This window comes from Felis catus, chromosome A1, assembly GCF_018350175.1.
Source record: "Felis catus isolate Fca126 chromosome A1, F.catus_Fca126_mat1.0, whole genome shotgun sequence".
Classification (NCBI taxonomy): Eukaryota; Metazoa; Chordata; class Mammalia; order Carnivora; family Felidae; genus Felis; species Felis catus.
In genome coordinates this window covers 29,237,289-29,254,241 of record NC_058368.1, presented here as the reverse complement: position 1 = coordinate 29,254,241, position 16,953 = coordinate 29,237,289, and the positions used below count along the sequence as shown (strand labels likewise).

General features: G+C 39.4%; 1 protein-coding gene across 9 annotated transcripts in view; it reads right to left on the bottom strand.

Annotated features, from left to right (window-relative positions):
* Window positions 1-16,953, bottom strand: part of MTRF1 (mitochondrial translation release factor 1) — a 70,970-nt gene that overhangs the window by 25,806 nt on the left and 28,211 nt on the right. For all 9 annotated transcript variants that reach the window (XM_045053639.1, XM_045053638.1, XM_045053635.1 and 6 more), the window contains 2 exons: window positions 8,498-8,670; window positions 559-676 (listed from right to left, as the gene is read on the bottom strand). In XM_045053639.1, coding sequence (XP_044909574.1) covers window positions 559-676; window positions 8,498-8,670 — 291 coding nt within the window. The remainder of the gene's footprint in view (window positions 1-558; window positions 677-8,497; window positions 8,671-16,953) is intronic.

Sequence of the window (16,953 nt, the reverse complement as noted above, 5' to 3'; positions counted from 1 at the left end):
ATTTACAATGATACAAATGGAACTAGAGTATATTATGCTAGGTGAAGTAAGTCCATAAGAGAACAACAAATACCACATGATTTCATTCATATGTAGAATTTAAGAAACACAACAGATGAACACAGGGTAAGGGAAGGAAAAATAAGATAAAAATAGAGAGGAAGGCAAACGATAGAGACTATTCAAAACAAAGAAGAAACTGAGGGTTGCTGGAATGGAGGCGGGGGGGATGGGCTAAATGGGTGATGGGTATTAAGAAGGTACTTGTTGGGATGAGCACTGGGTGTTATATGTAAGTGATGAATCACTAAATTCTCCTCCTGAAACCAACTATGACACTATATGTTAACTAATTAGAATTTAAATAAAAATTTGAAACAGAGAAAAAAAGTGGAATATGAACACACTGGGGACCTCAGACCCATGATCCCAATGTCAACTTAAAGAGTTGGTGCAAGAAACAAGACACTAACACAAAACTATTTTCTTCTCAATGTTGAATAGTTTTGTAAGATGTAAACACAGGTTAAAAGTACAAAAGCAAAGGGACTTGATTACCTGTGGGGACATGGACGAGTCTGACAGCACTATCAGTTGTATTAACATGCTGACCTCCTGCTCCTTTGGCTCGAAATGTATCTATTCGCAAATCCTTGGGGTCTATTTTCACGTCTACCTAGAACCAAAAGTACAACGCAAATAAATTCAACGTCCAACAAGTGTTTTAATACTTAAACTAAGAAAGAGCTTATACCCAAGAAAGAACTGTAAACTCCCTATATCAACTGATGCTATTTTTTTTTTATAATTTTTTTTTCAACGTTTATTTATTTTTGGCACAGAGAGAGACAGAGCATGAACAGGGGAGGGGCAGAGAGAGAGGGAGACACAGAATCGGAAACAGGCTCCAGGCTCTGAGCCATCAGCCCAGAGCCTGACGCGGGGCTCGAACTCACGGACCGTGAGATCGTGACCTGGCTGAAGTCGGACGCTTAACCGACTGCGCCACCCAGGCGCCCCAACTGATGCTATTTTTTGACACTGATTATGTTGCTATGAGATCATGGGGTTAGGCAATCTCTCAAGTTTCCTCACACACCATGCCACAAAGCCACATTTGATAGAAAATATACATATATACGTATGCGTGTACGCATAAAGTTGATCCTCATTATTCCCTGACTATATGCAAATTCACCTACTTTATTTGTTCCCCATATCAATTATTGCTGCACTTTCACAGTCACGAGGTGACATGTGCAGAACTGTAGAAACTCCAAGCTGCTCTATATGTGCACATTCCCAGCTGAGGTCGAACAAGGTGACACTTGGCTTTCTTTTTTCAGTATGGCCAGAGAATGAAGACAGGAGGGGGCAGAGCAGCGTAGTGCAAGAAGCTTTGGCTCTTGGGTCAGTTGGATGGGGTTTGAACCCCAACTCAGGCATCTGTTAATGAAGTAGCCTCAGGCAAGTCACCTAATACTTGTGAACCTCATTTTCTCTTTGTAAAATAAAGAAAATAGACTCTACCATGACAGGTTACTTTTAAGATTATAATCCATGTAAGATAAATAGATACAGAAATATATAGGTATATAAATATATGTATACACACGCATACATATTTCCCCTAGGGGAAATGATGGTTCAATATTTGCTAAATCAGTGTTTGCTGAGACTTCACAAAACATTACTGTGAATACTGAGAATCGACTATGTGTACTTATTAGTGGACTAAATGGTAGCATCCAAAAAGATATGTTCATGTTCTCACCACTAGAACCTCATTTGGAAAAAGAGATTTTGCAGCTGTAATTGATTTAAGATGAGATCATCCTGGATTATTCAAATAGGCCCTAAATCCAGTAAGAAGTGTCCTTAGAGGAGAAAGTAGAGGAGAGGAACGTGTGCATTCAGAGCTATCTAGCTTGCATCCAAGGAACACCTAGAGACACTAGAAACTGGAAGTAGCAAGGCAGCCTTCACCCTTAGAAGCTCTGGAAGGAGTATGGTTCTGCCAATACCTTGATTTTAGACTCCTGGCTTCTAGAACTGTGAGAAAATAAATTTTTTTTTCTGTTTCCAGCCCCTAAATTTGTGGTAATTTGTTACACACACACACACACACACACACACACACACACACACACACACTACAAAATACGATGTTTTTCAGGGGAGAACTAACATCTTGTTCCACATTTATCATTTATTTGTATGAATGGCAGCGAGTATGATTTTTCTCTTTGTAGAGTAATAACAGGGTCAGTTTTAGACTCTAATATACAATTTGGTTATTCTTTTGTTTCCTCTAAAATGAATACTATACTGTGAAGAAAAGATTATACAGCTTTTGTTAAAATATGCCAGTGTTGGCTACCTTAAAATTTCAATAAATGCTAAAGAGAAGTGGGGCACCTGGGTGGCTCAGTCGCTTGAGCATTCGACTTCGGCTCAGGTCATGATCTTGTGGTTTGTGAGTTCAAGCCCCATATTGGGCTCACTGCTCTCAGAGTGTCAGCGCAGAGCCTGCTTCAGATCCTCTGTCTCCCTCACTCTGCCCCTCCCCCACTTGCACGGTCCCAAAATATAAATACTTTTTTAAAAACAAACACTAAAGAGAAGAGTAATTTCCCATTTTTTGTGGTTACAGTATATTAAATAGTCATGTAGTAAATATATGTATATTATATGTCCTATTCTCTTAAATGTTATAACTACCTAATGACTGTTGGAAAATGCTGAACAAAGAAACAGTGACTTAATGAAATACAAAGAATTTTAAATGTCAGTTAAGAGAATAAGACTTTGCTCTTTTATGAAAATGAAACTCCACTACATGAGTGTAATTTTCAAGAATATGAAGAGAATAAGAGGACAGGTGAAAATGGGGTGGAAGGAATAAGGAGGAAAGCAAGAAAACTCTATGGTTTTGATTTCTGAACTACATAAATGTTTGCATACACCAAGAGTGAAATTATATAAAAGAGGAAAGAAAACTCAAATGCTAATACTTAATAGGAACAGAAACAAATGAATCAAAATATTTACCATAATGATATCATAAGCACATAGAAAAACATTATTTCAGATGGTCTTTGAACATAGTGCTTTGACTATGCTTTCCTGGTAGGCAATATCCTAAGGACAGAATTCTTAAACAGTACTCAGTAGTTTGCTAATTTTAAAAACATTTTATATATGCTACATAATAAAGAAAAACATAAATATATTAACGTCATTAAGAAATAAAATTTTTACTCACGTGTAAAGAGATATAAATACAAAATGCAAGATGGTGAGGAGGAAATACTCCCTTAATGTTAAATTTGAGTTGGTAATACTAGTAATTGGTACCAGTTATTTAAAATCATATGTATATCGTAGCTCTGTACATTAAAGAATCTAAATGTAAGCACACATTAATAATAATGAGCATACATAGTACCCAGCTCTTAATTTCTGGGTATATTTCTCACCAAAAGAAATGAGATCTGACACCAAGTCTGAGGCAGACAGATAGAAGTTGGGCTTAGGATATCTAATTATACCAGAAAGCAAGGATATGTTCAAAAACTAATGGGGTCATTTCAAAAAGATCTGCTCTAAAAAGGCTACCACTGACCAAATCAGGGACAAATTGAACATTAAACACAACAGTGATTAGAACTCACAAACTGTAAGTCTACAATGAGGTCAATAATGAAATAATATTGAGTTTATAATGAGGTAAAATAAAAGACAAAGAAAGAAGGAAGGAGGAGAGAGGATATATTAGTGAGGAAAGTTCTTTACAGAAAAGAATGCCAGTTAATAAATGCAGAAGAAAAGACAGAATATTACCATCTTGCAACCCCAAAGAAAATAACTGATTCAGGCAAAAAGATCACTAATGGATGTTAAGATCATTGAAAAGTTGTTGGAAATAGGATATATGTACCCTAGAGATTCCTCAGGAACTGCAAAGAGAAAAATATAATTTTTAAACGGTAATAGTTTTATGGTCACGATGTTTAAACTAATCCTCACTAAAGTCAGACAATCTGATATTATGTGTCTTCTGATAAAATGCAACATGAATATAAGTGCCTATAAAGTATTCTTGATCAAAATGAGTAATCTGAGGCGCCCTGGGTGGCTTAGTTGGTTAAATATCCAACGTTTGATTTCAGCTCAGGTCATGATCTCACGGCCATGAGTTTGAGCCCCATATCGGGCTCTATGCTCATAGCATGGAGCCTACTTCTGATCTTCTGTCTCCTTCTCTCTGCCCCTCCCCTGCTCATGCTCTGTCTCTCTCAAAAATAAATAAACATTAAAAAAAAAAACACAAAAAACATACAACCTGAATGCAATAGGATAAAGGAATGAGTTAAAGAGTACCATGAGGAAACAAATTCTATAAGACAAATGGTCTAGACTCTTCAGAAAATTAATGTCATTAAAAAAAAAGGGTTGGGAGACTGTTCCAACCTTAAAGATATATATGACTTAATGACAAGGTATGAAACTTGATGGAATCCTGATTTAAAAAAAAAAAAAAAAACCTAGAAATAACTCCACAGAACTCCTAAAACCCTCTGAATTTCCTATGATAAGACTGATGAATTGCACCAAAACCCATAAAATACCAGGAATAAACCTAACCAAAGAGGTGAAAAGTCTATACACTGAAAACTATAGAAAGCTTGCAGAAGAAACTGAAGAAGACACAAAAAAATGGAAAAAGATTCCATGCACACGGATAGGAATAACAACTATCGTTAAAATGTCAATACTACCCAAAACAATCTACATATTCAATGCAATCCCTAACAAAGTAACACCAGCATTCTTCACAGAGCTAGAACAAAGAATCTTAAAATTTGTATGGAACCAGAAGAGACCCCAAATAGCCAAAGCAATTCTGAGAAAGAAAACTAAAGCTGAAGGCATCACAATGCTGGACTTCAAGCTGTATTACAAAGCTGTAATCATCAAGACGGTATGGTACTGACACAAAAACAGACACTTAGATCAGTGGAACAGAATAGAGAACCCAGAAATGGACTCACAAACATATGGCCAACTAATCTTTGACAAAGCAGGAAAGAATATCCAATGGGATAAAGACAGTCTCTTCAGCAAATGGTGCTGGGAAAACTGGACAGCAACATGCAGAAGAATGAACCTAGACCACTTTCTTACACCATACACAAAAATAAACTCAAAATGAATGAAAAACCTAAACGTAAGACAGGAAGCCATCAAAATCCTAGAGGAGAAAGCAGGAAAAAACCTCTTTGACCTTGGCCACAGCAACTTCTTACTCAACATGTCTCTGGAGACAATGGAAACAATAGCAAAAATGAACTCTTGGGACCCCATCAAGATAAAAAGCTTCTGCATGGTGAAGGAAACAATCAGCAACACTAAAAGGCAACTGACAGAATGGGAGAAGATATGTGCAAATGACATATCAGATAAAGGGTTAGTATCCAAAATCTATAGAGAACTTATCAAACTCAACACCCAAAAAAACAAGTAATCCAGTGAAGAAATGAGCAAAAGACATGAATAGACACTTTTCCAAAGAAGACATCCAGATGGTTAACAGACACATGAGAAAATGCTCAACATCACTCATCATCAGGGAAATACAAATCCAAACCACAATGAGATACTACCTCACACCAGTCAGAATGGGTAAAATTAACAGCTCAGGCAATGACAAATGTTGGTGAGGATGCAAAGAAAAAGGGACCCTTTCACACTACTGGTGGGAATGCAAACTGGTGCAGCCAGTCTGGAAAACAGTATGGAGGTTCCTCAAAAAATTAAAAATAGAACTACCCTACAACCCAGCAATTGTACTACTAGGAATTTATCCAACAGATACAAAAATGCTGACTTGAAGGGGCACATGCACCCCAATGTTTATAGCAGAACTATCACCAACAGCCAAAGCATGGAAAGAGCCCAAATGTCCATTGACAGATGAATGGATAAAGAAGATGTGGCATATATACACAGTGGGAATATTACTCAGCAAAATTATGCTAAGCGAAATTAGAGAAAGACAAATATCGTATGATTTCACTGATATGTGGAATTTAAGATACAAAACAGATGAACATAAGGGAAGGGGAGCAAAAATCACATAAAAACAGGGGGGCAAAACATAAGAGATTCTTAAATATGGAGAACAAACAGAGGGTTACTGGAGGGGTGGTGGGTAGGGGGATGGGCTAAATGGGCAAGGGGCATTAAGGAAGACACTTGTTGGGATGAGTGCTGGGTGTTACATGTAGGGGATGAACCATTGGATTCTATTCTTGAAATCATTATTGCACTATATGCTAACTAACTTGGATGTAAATTAAAAACAAATTATTAAAAAATAAAGACTGATGAAGGTATTTTGTTGTACACAACAAGCCCCCTTTTAAGTGTATGTTAATAAGAGGTGATTTCTAAAGCCCTTAGATAACCACACGATGGGGGCTGACTGCCAGGGGGACTAATCATGTGATTGGAGGACTGGAATTTTCAGCTCTACCGCCCCCACCCCAACTTTCAGTGAAGGGAAAGGAACTGGAGGTCAAATTAATCGCTAGTGCCCAATGGTTTAACCAATCATGGCTATGTATAGAAGTTTCCATGAAAATCCTCAAGACACAGGGTTCAAAGAACTTTCAGGCTGGTGAACACGTGGAGGCGCAAGGAGGGTAGTGAACCTAGACAGGGTAGGGGAGCTCTTCACGTCTTCGCACGTACTTTGCCCCATACATCTCTCCCGTATGGCTGTTCCTGAATTGTATCTTTTGTAATAAACAACTTTTCATAGTAACTGAGTTCTGTGAGCTACTTCAGTAAATTATCGAGCTCAAGGATGGGGTTGTGGAAACCTCTCAATTCATAGCCACTTGGTCAGACGCACAGGTGACACCCTGGACTGGTGACTGACCTCTGAGGTGGGAGGGAAGGGAGACCGGTGGGAATGAGCTCCTAGCCTGTGGGGTCTGATGCTATTTCCTGGTAGGTCATGTCAGAATTGAGTTGACTTGTAGGACAGCCACTTGGTGTCCACAGATTATTGAGAAATTGCTTGCTCGCGGAAAAAAAAGCTCGACACACTTAGAGTGGAGGAGTATTCTGTGAGTAAACAGAACGTGCAGGAGTTCTTCCTAGAAGATAATATTACAGCATTATGGCTGATTTTCACAAATAATGGTATTATTTAAGTAGGAAAATGTCCTAATCTTAAAAGATGTTAAGTTGAAGATTTGGAGGATAAAGCCTCATAGTGTCTGCTATACTCTTTATAGTTATTTAAAAAAATGTGTACACATATACACATAGGAATCCCTCAAATATGGCAAAATGTAAATGGGTATTGACTACAGGTGAAGGTTATGTAAGTTTTTAGTGGCAGTCTTTCAATTTTCTGTATATTTAAAATAAAATTTTAAAAAGGAAAAAAAAATAGGCAATATGGCTGTATTCAACTAATAAGATAATAGACCCCATATAGATATTATGTCACTGCCCTCAACATATGATCTATGGAATTCATTTCTACAGATAAAACTTAAGCAACATTATAAAAACTTTGTGAATTCTGTTTTATGAAGAGAATTGGCTTCTATTTAAAAAGCAAAAGAAAACACCCTGGTGAGGCATAAGAAGGGCAACTTTACCTTGGGAAGAGTTAAGATTTCCCAATACAGACTACAAAGTTCAATGTGTATCATCAAAAACCAGTTTCCTAGTGCTGGAGAGGATGTGGAGAAACGGGAACCCTCTTGCACTGTTGGTGGGAATGCAAACTGGTGCAGCCACTCTGGAAAACCGTGTGGAGGTTCCTCAAAAAATTAAAAATAGACCTACCCTATGACCCAGCAGTAGCACTGCTAGGAATTTACCCAAGGGATACAGGAGTACTGATGCATAGGGGCACTTGTACCCCAATGTTTATAGCAGCACTCTCAACAATAGCCAAATTGTGGAAAAAGCCTAAATGTCCATCAACTGATGAATGGATAAAGAAATTGTGGTTTATATACACAATGGAGTACTACAGGGCAATGAGAAAGAACGAAATATGGCCCTTTGTAGCAACGTGGATGGAACTGGAGAGTGTGATGCTAAGTGAAATAAGCCATACAGAGAAAGACAGATGCCATATGTTTTCACTCTTATGTGGATCCTGAGAAACTTAACAGAAACCCATGGGGGAGGGGAAGGAAAAAAAAATGAGGTTAGAGTGGGAGAGAGCCAAAGCATAAGAGACTCTTAAAAACTGAGAACTGAGGGTTGATGGGGGGGTGGGAGGGAGGGAAGTGTAGGTGATGGGCATTGAAGAGGGCATCTTTTGGGATGAGCACTGGGTGTTGTACGGAAACCAATATGACAATAAATTTCATATATTAAAAAAAAAATCAGTTTCCTAGAAGCTAAGGCTTGTCAGCAAAACACCTATTAAGCTGAAGTTATCAATGCCTCCTGGTAAGGTTACCTCATCTGGTTGAGGGAGGACAATGACTGACATGGTTCCTGTGTGAATACGCTGCATTCTTGATGACAGGCCCACCTCGGGGATTCGTTGAACTCGGTGAATCCCACCTTCATACTTCAAATGCTTATATACACTGTCACCAGAAATTCGGGCAGCTGCATGATGTAGCCCACCTAGGAACATAAAATCCAAAAATATTAACTAGTTCTACTTTGAAAGGGATTTGGATCTTAAATGCCCTTACTCCCAGGCCTGAATCCAAGTACAGAGCCAAAGATGAGAACATAAACTAGGTACAAAACTGTATCTTCCCAAGGTCAATGTATTAATATATAAAAGGAAATATACCAAAATATTATTTATGCTTATCTCTGGGGAACAGAAGAACAATATATTTTTTTATTTTACTTTTTATACTTTTGTTTCTAAACATTCTGTAATGAACAAAATTTACTTTTATAAAAATTCTTCTAGAAAAAAAATGCTGGGACATTTTCTTCAGTGAACTACCCTATGCAAGCGTAGGCCAGTATGGTGCCTATATAAAAGAAGGCTCACTAACATAAGAATTTATGTATTTATTTTAATTTATTTACTGTTTATTTTTGAGAGACAGAGAGAGAGACACAGAACATGAGCAGGGGAGGGGCAGAGAGAGAGGGAGACCCAGAATCTGAAGCAGGCTCCAGGCTCTGAGCCATCAGCACAGAGCCTGATGTGGGGCTTGAACTCACCAACAGTGAGATCATGACCTAAGCTGAAGTCGGATGCTTAACCGACTGAGCCATCCAGGTACACCTTTATTTTTTTTATTAAAAAAAATTTTTTTTAGCATTTATTTATTTTTGAGAGACAGTGTGTGAGCAGGGGAGGGGCACAGAGAGAGGGAGACACAGAATCTGAAGCAGGCTCCAGGCTCTGAGCAGTGAGCACAGGGTCTGATGGGGGCTCAAACTCACGAGCCGTGAGATCATGACCTGAGCCGAAGTCAGACGCTTAACTGCTTAACCGACTGAGCCACCCAGGTGCCCCTGAGGTGCTCATTTAAAAAATAATTTTTTAATGTTTATTTATTTTTACATGATGAATAATTCTATATAGGTCCTCCCAAGTTTTCAAGAATCTGTTGAAATTTAGCTCTTGCTTATTTATCTGTGGAACGTGAAGATAAACACAAAAAAATCTTCATGCCTAGGTTAGCCTTTTCTTATTGGACATATTTTTTTTTAGTATTTTTATTATAAAATAATACACAGACATGGGGTACTTGAGTGGCTCAGTTGGTTAAGCATCTGACTCTTGGTTTTGGCTCAGGTCATGGTCTCACAGTTTTGGGTTTGAGCCCTGCATCAGGCTACATTCTGACACTATAATGAAGTAGGGTCATTTTAATCATATGAAGACACTATTTTTAAAATACCACTATAAATCCAGGATTTGAGTGTATCTATCATGTTTAAATCAATTGCAACTATTATCAGTGAAGCTCAACTTGTCCATCTTTGTCCAGCAGGTGCTTTTTCAAGGTAATTTCTGAGTTTCTTGTAGAGTATAACAGAGTTCTTACTATGGTATAACAAAATTTCCCAGGATTATCCTGAACTTTTCCTCCCCAAAACCTGGAATCAGTGATCTCTCCAAGAAGCCTTCATTCCTTTCAGAGAGAAATAATACTTCAATATTTTTAATATTTGGGCAATAGGAATGTTCACTATTACTGGGTAGGTCATTGATTCCAGGTCTTTGTGTAGACAGAGACAGGAAATACGTCGAGTTCATACCGATGTTGGGAGACAACTCTGTATCGGTTTCTTGCATTTCTGCACATCTTGCAAATAAGGCACTCCCTGTCCTCTCGTTCCAGAAAATATTTTTAAGAGTGTTTGCATAGGAAACAGCTTTGGAGGTGCATCTCCCTCCAGAGCAAAGGACAAGTTTGCTTATGGCCTTGGAAGGTAAAGGTAGCGTCTCCTTGTTAGAGCAATGGGCAAGCATGCTTACTTAAAAATTTTGAGATCGCTAAGCTCAGAGTTCCTCTTATATAATGAAACCTACTGCATAGGCAGTTATCTGGCTTCGAGTTGCCTTATAGGACCTGGGGCTCATTGAACCAAAACAAAAATGGTAATATTCTGCTTACTGCTATTGCGAGCAATAACCTGTCCTCTGTCTCTGACCCACAAAACTGTGGCGTGCTAACTTGTTAGCTTGCAAGTAGGGCAAAATCTCAGACCATTTGCAGTTCTTGACAATTAATACTTCCAGGGTAAATTCAAGATGACAGCCTCTTCTCTATTGCTCTTGTCTTCCATTCCAAGAATCTTGGTTCTTAAGGACAGGGAAGATACTACAATATCTCATAATTATTCATCTATTTTATCCCACAGTACACATACAACAGTCTAGAATAACTATGCTAGTTCTGCCACAACATGATTACTAAAAACATTAAAAGTTGCTCTTCCTGTTCTCCCATTTTTCAAATGATTGTATTCTATACTGTCAGATACAGTTCTAAAACACTGTATTATTTTCCTTAGTCCTCAAATAGACCTAGTTCTGCAGGTAACCACATGCATGCTCACCTCTACTCCTTATGTTGATACTTCATATTTTAGTTGTCTAAACTTTTATCTTCTAGTAGATTCCTCAGAAAGGGAACATGGGAAAAGGACTTCTTGAATCCCTGCATATTGAGAAGTTTGTATACTTATACTCATAAGTCAGTTTTGCTGCTTATAAAATCCTTAACTCAAACTTCCTTCCCCTGGGTTAACTATGCTGCCACTGCTGCTGCCATGTTCCTAAGATGTTTCTAGTGAAGACTCAGTGCTCTGACATCAAATCTAACCACTTGGTTTCTAAAGTCAGCATGGTGGACAAAAATTGGCCATAATTTTAGATTACCCTAGAAAACGACTTAGGAAGGTAACTTATCAGAGACTGACATACCCTCTCCTTTTAAGATTTTATTTTTAAGTTATCTCTACATCTAACGTGGGGCTCAAACTCACAACACCAAGATCAAGAGTCGCACGTTCCGCTGACTGAACCAGCCAGGCGCCCCTGACACACTGTCTCTTAGTAAGTCCAACACGGCTGGTCTTCCTCCAGTGATGGAACAAATTACTGTTTATCTTCTTGAATACCGGATAAAGAAGCTGACTAGCATTTAGCAGTCAGATGATATGAAAAATGTAATTGTTTATCATTAATACTCAGTGTAGTCAGATGCTCATATTATGAAAGATACCTAGAAACTGAGACAGAGTGAGGCCACAACAATTAAATTTTCCATCTCATACTCACTCTGTACTTTTAATATTATTCCCCTCACCCCCCCCACCCCTCCCACTTTACCTACTTCATGTTGAGGGCACATATTTGAATTTATATGACCTGAAAGGAGAAGGCTGCAACTTTACTGTACAGATTACTAGAGCCAATCTTAGGCTGCCTGGGTTCAAATTTAAGCTTTTCCTCTTCCTAGTGTGTGTCCACAGGCAAGTTATTTCATTTGTTCATGCTCTGGTTTCCCTACTTGTAAATGGTAATTATAACCAGGGCTACAGTATGGAAAGCCATTCACATTGCAGACTATGTGAGTAGTGCTTCAAGGCATAAGTAAGCATATGATATAGTGCTGAATTCAACCTACCTCCAAGGGTTGTTGTGAGGAATAACTGAGATAAACACTTGTAGAGCATTTAGCAGTATTGACATTTAGCCATAAATAAGTATCAGTAGTTCAGTTACTGAGAGTGTATCATTGGCTCTCCTGGGCCAGTCTGATATCATGTGGAAGAGAATGATGATCCCTGTGAACTGGGGCGCCTGGGTGGCTCAGTCAGTTAAGCGGCCGACTTCAGCTCAGGTCACGATCTCGCAGTCCATGGGTTTGAGCCCCGTGTTGGGCTCTGTGCTGTCATGACAGCTCAGAGCCTGGAGCCTGCTTCAGATTCTGGGTCTCCCTCTCTCTCTGCTCCTCCCCTGCTTGCTCATTCTCTCTCTCTCTCTCTCTCTCTCTCTCTCTCTCTCTCTCAAGAACAAACAAAGATCCTGTGAACTAAATTATGATGTAGGGCAGAAATGATATACCTCTGAGGTAGGAGAGTGAGGTGCACTGCTGGCCTTGCCAGCTGAAAGAAAACTGCTTTTGGTGGTCCTAACTGGCAGGTGTGGAGAAAAAAAAGTATTTGTCAGATCAACAGCTACATACCAGGTATCAGGGGCTGTGAATTTGCTCAAGCAATGAAACCACATCTGGTACAGCTGCTGTCATTAGAATCACCAGCTGGCTAAGCTTATAATAATCCACTGTCATTCACTGGGATCTGATCTACCTTCTTTATAGGTCAAATAAACAAGTTGAAAAGGGATGCGGTAGGAATCATCAACCGTGCATCTTTTAAGTCCTTGATGATGGCACTAATCTCTGCAATCTCTTTAGGAAGGCAGCATTGCTTTTGGTTTACTATTTTCCTAGGCAGAGGCAATGCTGATGGCTCCTACTTGGCCTTTCTCATTCTCTAGTCCTCACCCCACAGGTCAAGGAAAATAATATGGGATTCTGCCAGCTGCTGAGTATATCTGTTCCAGCTATGTATCCAGAACTGGGAAACCATTGCAGGATGGGTTTGGGAACCCACCAGGCCCACTGTGAGAGGAACCTGTACTAAAACTATTCTTCACCTGCCCTCCACAAGCCTCTCTTCTAAGTGCTGGGCCACAGTGATGTTTTGGGTCTCCTGGAATCAGTGTCATTTCAGAGCCAGTGTCCAGTAGTCCCTGAAAAGTCTGGTTATTTCCTTTTCTGCAGGACACAGTTACCCTTGGAAAAGGCCACAGATCCCTTTTGGGAGAATGCTGAGAGAAGAGTGAAGAGTATAAATATTTGGCAATATACGGGGGTCCTTCCTCAAGGGGACCCAGCGTCCCCTTTATTCAAGGGGTTTGGGCCTGTAAACCGGCTCAGGTCTGAGAACTGATTGAGGAGCCATGACTTGTTTTTATGATTAAAGTTAGATTTCTGTTCACTTGACCTAACACTTTTCTGCTTATACAGATCAAGTAAGAATTTACGGGGCTTCCTATCTATTTTCCCTCTAGAGACGCCATGGTCAACTAGCCAATGCCATAGGTCTATACGCATCAGACTACTGACTGCTGCTTTGACTCTACTGTCCATGACAGCAACTGTACCCACCTTACCTCTGCTGCTGAGTGCTGCCACTTGCCCCCTGCCACCCTGAAATCCAATTACTCCCATTGCATTTAGGTTTCCCAATTGAGCTACCAAAGTCCCCACTCTAAGGTCTGGCCGACAGAGAAGAGCAATCATAGAGCTCTTCAAGGATGCCAGGGCTCCCCTTACAAATTTATGTCTCACATCTGTGGTAAAAAGTATGTCTTCTGGACACATAAAATGAATCATCACGTTACATTAAGCGACCTTTCCCTGAATTTAACTGGCAAGCAGAGTATAGCAAAACATAATTATAAACATTAAACTGTTGGGAGGGAGGAGATAATGTAATACACTTCATAGAATCCCTTTAACTTGGAATATATTTCAATTTATCAGATACCCAGTATACAGAATAACAGAGTTCAGACTTATACTACATATCCAGAGCTCTTGCCCTCTACTGCTTCCACAAACACTATCTTTAATCATTTACTTTGGACTATTTATGGAATGACTGAGTATTATCCCTATCTGTACCTACGGTCACAAAACTACAAGACTTTAAGTCACTCGATACATGAATTTTTGCATGAAGGTATGTTTTCTTTCAACCTTAGCTTTTAGGGCTGTGTGAATCTTTGGAGTTCCTCTCCATTTCAATTAAATATTAAAATATAGAGAGAGAATTTAACGTATATAGTTTATAAGGTAGGTACTTTTTACCCCTCTATTTTAGCCTTCCTAGTCACATCTTTTCTTCTCCTAATTATAAATAAATCGACTTTTAAGTATTTTATAATTATAATAAGTAGAGGTTTATTCTTAGTCTTTAATTAAAAAAAATTTTTTTTAACGTTTATTTAGTTTTGAGAGAAAGAGAGACAGAGCACAAGCAGGGGAGGGGCAGACAGAGAAGGAGACACAGAATCTGAAGTAGGCTCCAGGCTCTGAGCTGTCAGCACAGAGTCCGATGCAGGGCTTGAATCCACAAACCGTGAGATCATGACCTGAGCCGAAGTCGGACGCTTAACTAGCTGAGCCACCCAGGCACTCCACTTAGTCTTTAATTTTAAAGGTATAGAGTAAGATATTTAAATTTTTCCTCCTTTAAAAAAAAGTCCTTTTTGGAGTGCCTGAGAGGCTCAGTTGGTTAAGGGTCTGACTCTTGATTTCAGCTCAGATCACAATCTCACAGTCTGTAAGCCCGCCATGGGACTCTGCGCTTGGGATTCTCTCTCTCCCTCTCTCTCTGCCCCTCCCCTGCTTGCACGAACGCTCTCTCTCTCTCAAAATAAATAACTTAAAAAAAAAGCCTTTTTTTACTTTTTAGGGTATCTCTATTTTATTTTTCCAGTAAGTCAGTCTATCTAAAAGAAAGGTTTCCCAAACATTGTCTAGGAATTGTTTAGGCTGCTCTACATTCCTGGAACAGAATCTCTTTCCCTGTTGTTATTGAGTTCATCTTTTGTTCTTGAAAACTGGATACATCTGAGAGGTCATGATGACATTTACCACTATTCCCTTTTATAATGCTGTTTCTAAAAATTTTATTTTTTTAAGTAATCTCTATACCCAACGTGGGGCTTGAACCTATAACCCTGATATCAAGAGTAGCATGCTCCACCAACCGAGTCAGCCAGGTGCCCCATAATGCTGCTATTTCTGATTATATTGTCCTTTAAACTCTCTCCTCTCTTGCTTCCATAATATTATATTGTCCTTGGGGCGCCTGGCTGGCTCAGTCGGTAGGGCATGTGACTCTTGATCTTGGGGTCATGAGTTCAAGCCCCATGCTGGGAATAGATATTACTTTCTAAACATACTATTATGCAGTCCTCATCCTTTTTCTGCTTATCTGACTCCTCTCTTTCTTTTGCCAACTAGTTAATCTTTCTAAATGTGGCCGTTCTCCAAGTTCCGATGCCTTACATGTTCCCTCTCCATAGACTCTCCCTCACGTATTCTCTCAGTGTTAGATGTGGCTATTGAATCTTTCTCCTTGATGCTGTTCTCTCACCCAAGCTCTGGCTACACAACTTCAGCATTTAGTGCATGTTTCTGAATGGGTGTTCACTATAACCAGAGATTTAATAATTCACTCTGCGTTCCATCTTGAATGAATGTTGTAGTCTTCCCAGCTAGAAAGATTAGAATCCCGGTGGCTCATCTTGTTTGTGTCAGAATAGACTATGAGGATGGGGATGTATGATTCTGGATCTGACAAACTTAAGTTTAATCCTGGGACTGCCATTACTTACCATGTGATCTTGGATTAGGTACTTACTCTCTGAGTCTAACTCCTCCTCTGTAAAATGGGATTAATAATATCTATCTCACAGGGCTATGAAGATCAAACCACCTACACTGCACCCTGGACATGGGGGCAAGCACTAGGCCCTCTTTTGTCCATTCTTCCTTTGAAGATCTCCCATGTGTCTACTGCCAAGTGTAAATCTTAGTTATACCTGGATTTCTCTAATAACCTCTCTGCAGTCTGCTTAAATCTAGCTTCTTGATCCATCCTGCAAATTGCTGTCTAAATAATCTTAAAATATGTATTTATCAAGTCATATGCTTATTGATAAAATCTCCAACAGCTCTCTACTCCCCCAAAATCAAGGCCTGTTCAGCTTTCAAGGCTGTTCAAACTCTACTCCCTTAAACTCATTTCCTATGACCTCCTATCACAAATGTGCTCTGGGTAAACTGGGGTCCTCATTGTCCTTCACACACACCAAGATCTTTCCTACCACCACATTGTTGCTCTGGTGGCTCCTTCCCTCTGCTTTCAATTCCTCTTTCCTGACCACTGGCTGTACTGAAAACCTGTACCAAGCACAACTTTCTTATTCATACATTTTCCTCCACTGTTTAACTTACTTCAATCCTTCTTCCTTTTTCCTGAGAGTTTGCAGTTTATTATTGGGTATCAATGTATAACCAAGAAGATAAAAACTTTCATATGGCTTAAAAGAATGGGGAAAAAAAAAAGAATTACTACCAGATGTTCTGATTTAACATAATTGAGTATTTAAAAGTTTAAGGACTTGTATTGTTTGCTATTGTTTACATTGTATAAGTTTTTATCTGCCCAACTAGAGTGGTGTCTTAAAAATAAAGACAAATTGGGGCGCCTGGGTGACGCAGTCGGTTAAGCGTCCGACTTCAGCCAGGTCACGATCTCGCGGTCCGGGAGTTCGAGCCCCGCGTCAGGCTCTGGGCTGATGGCTCAGAGCCTGGAGCCTGTTTCCGATTCTGTGTCTCCCTC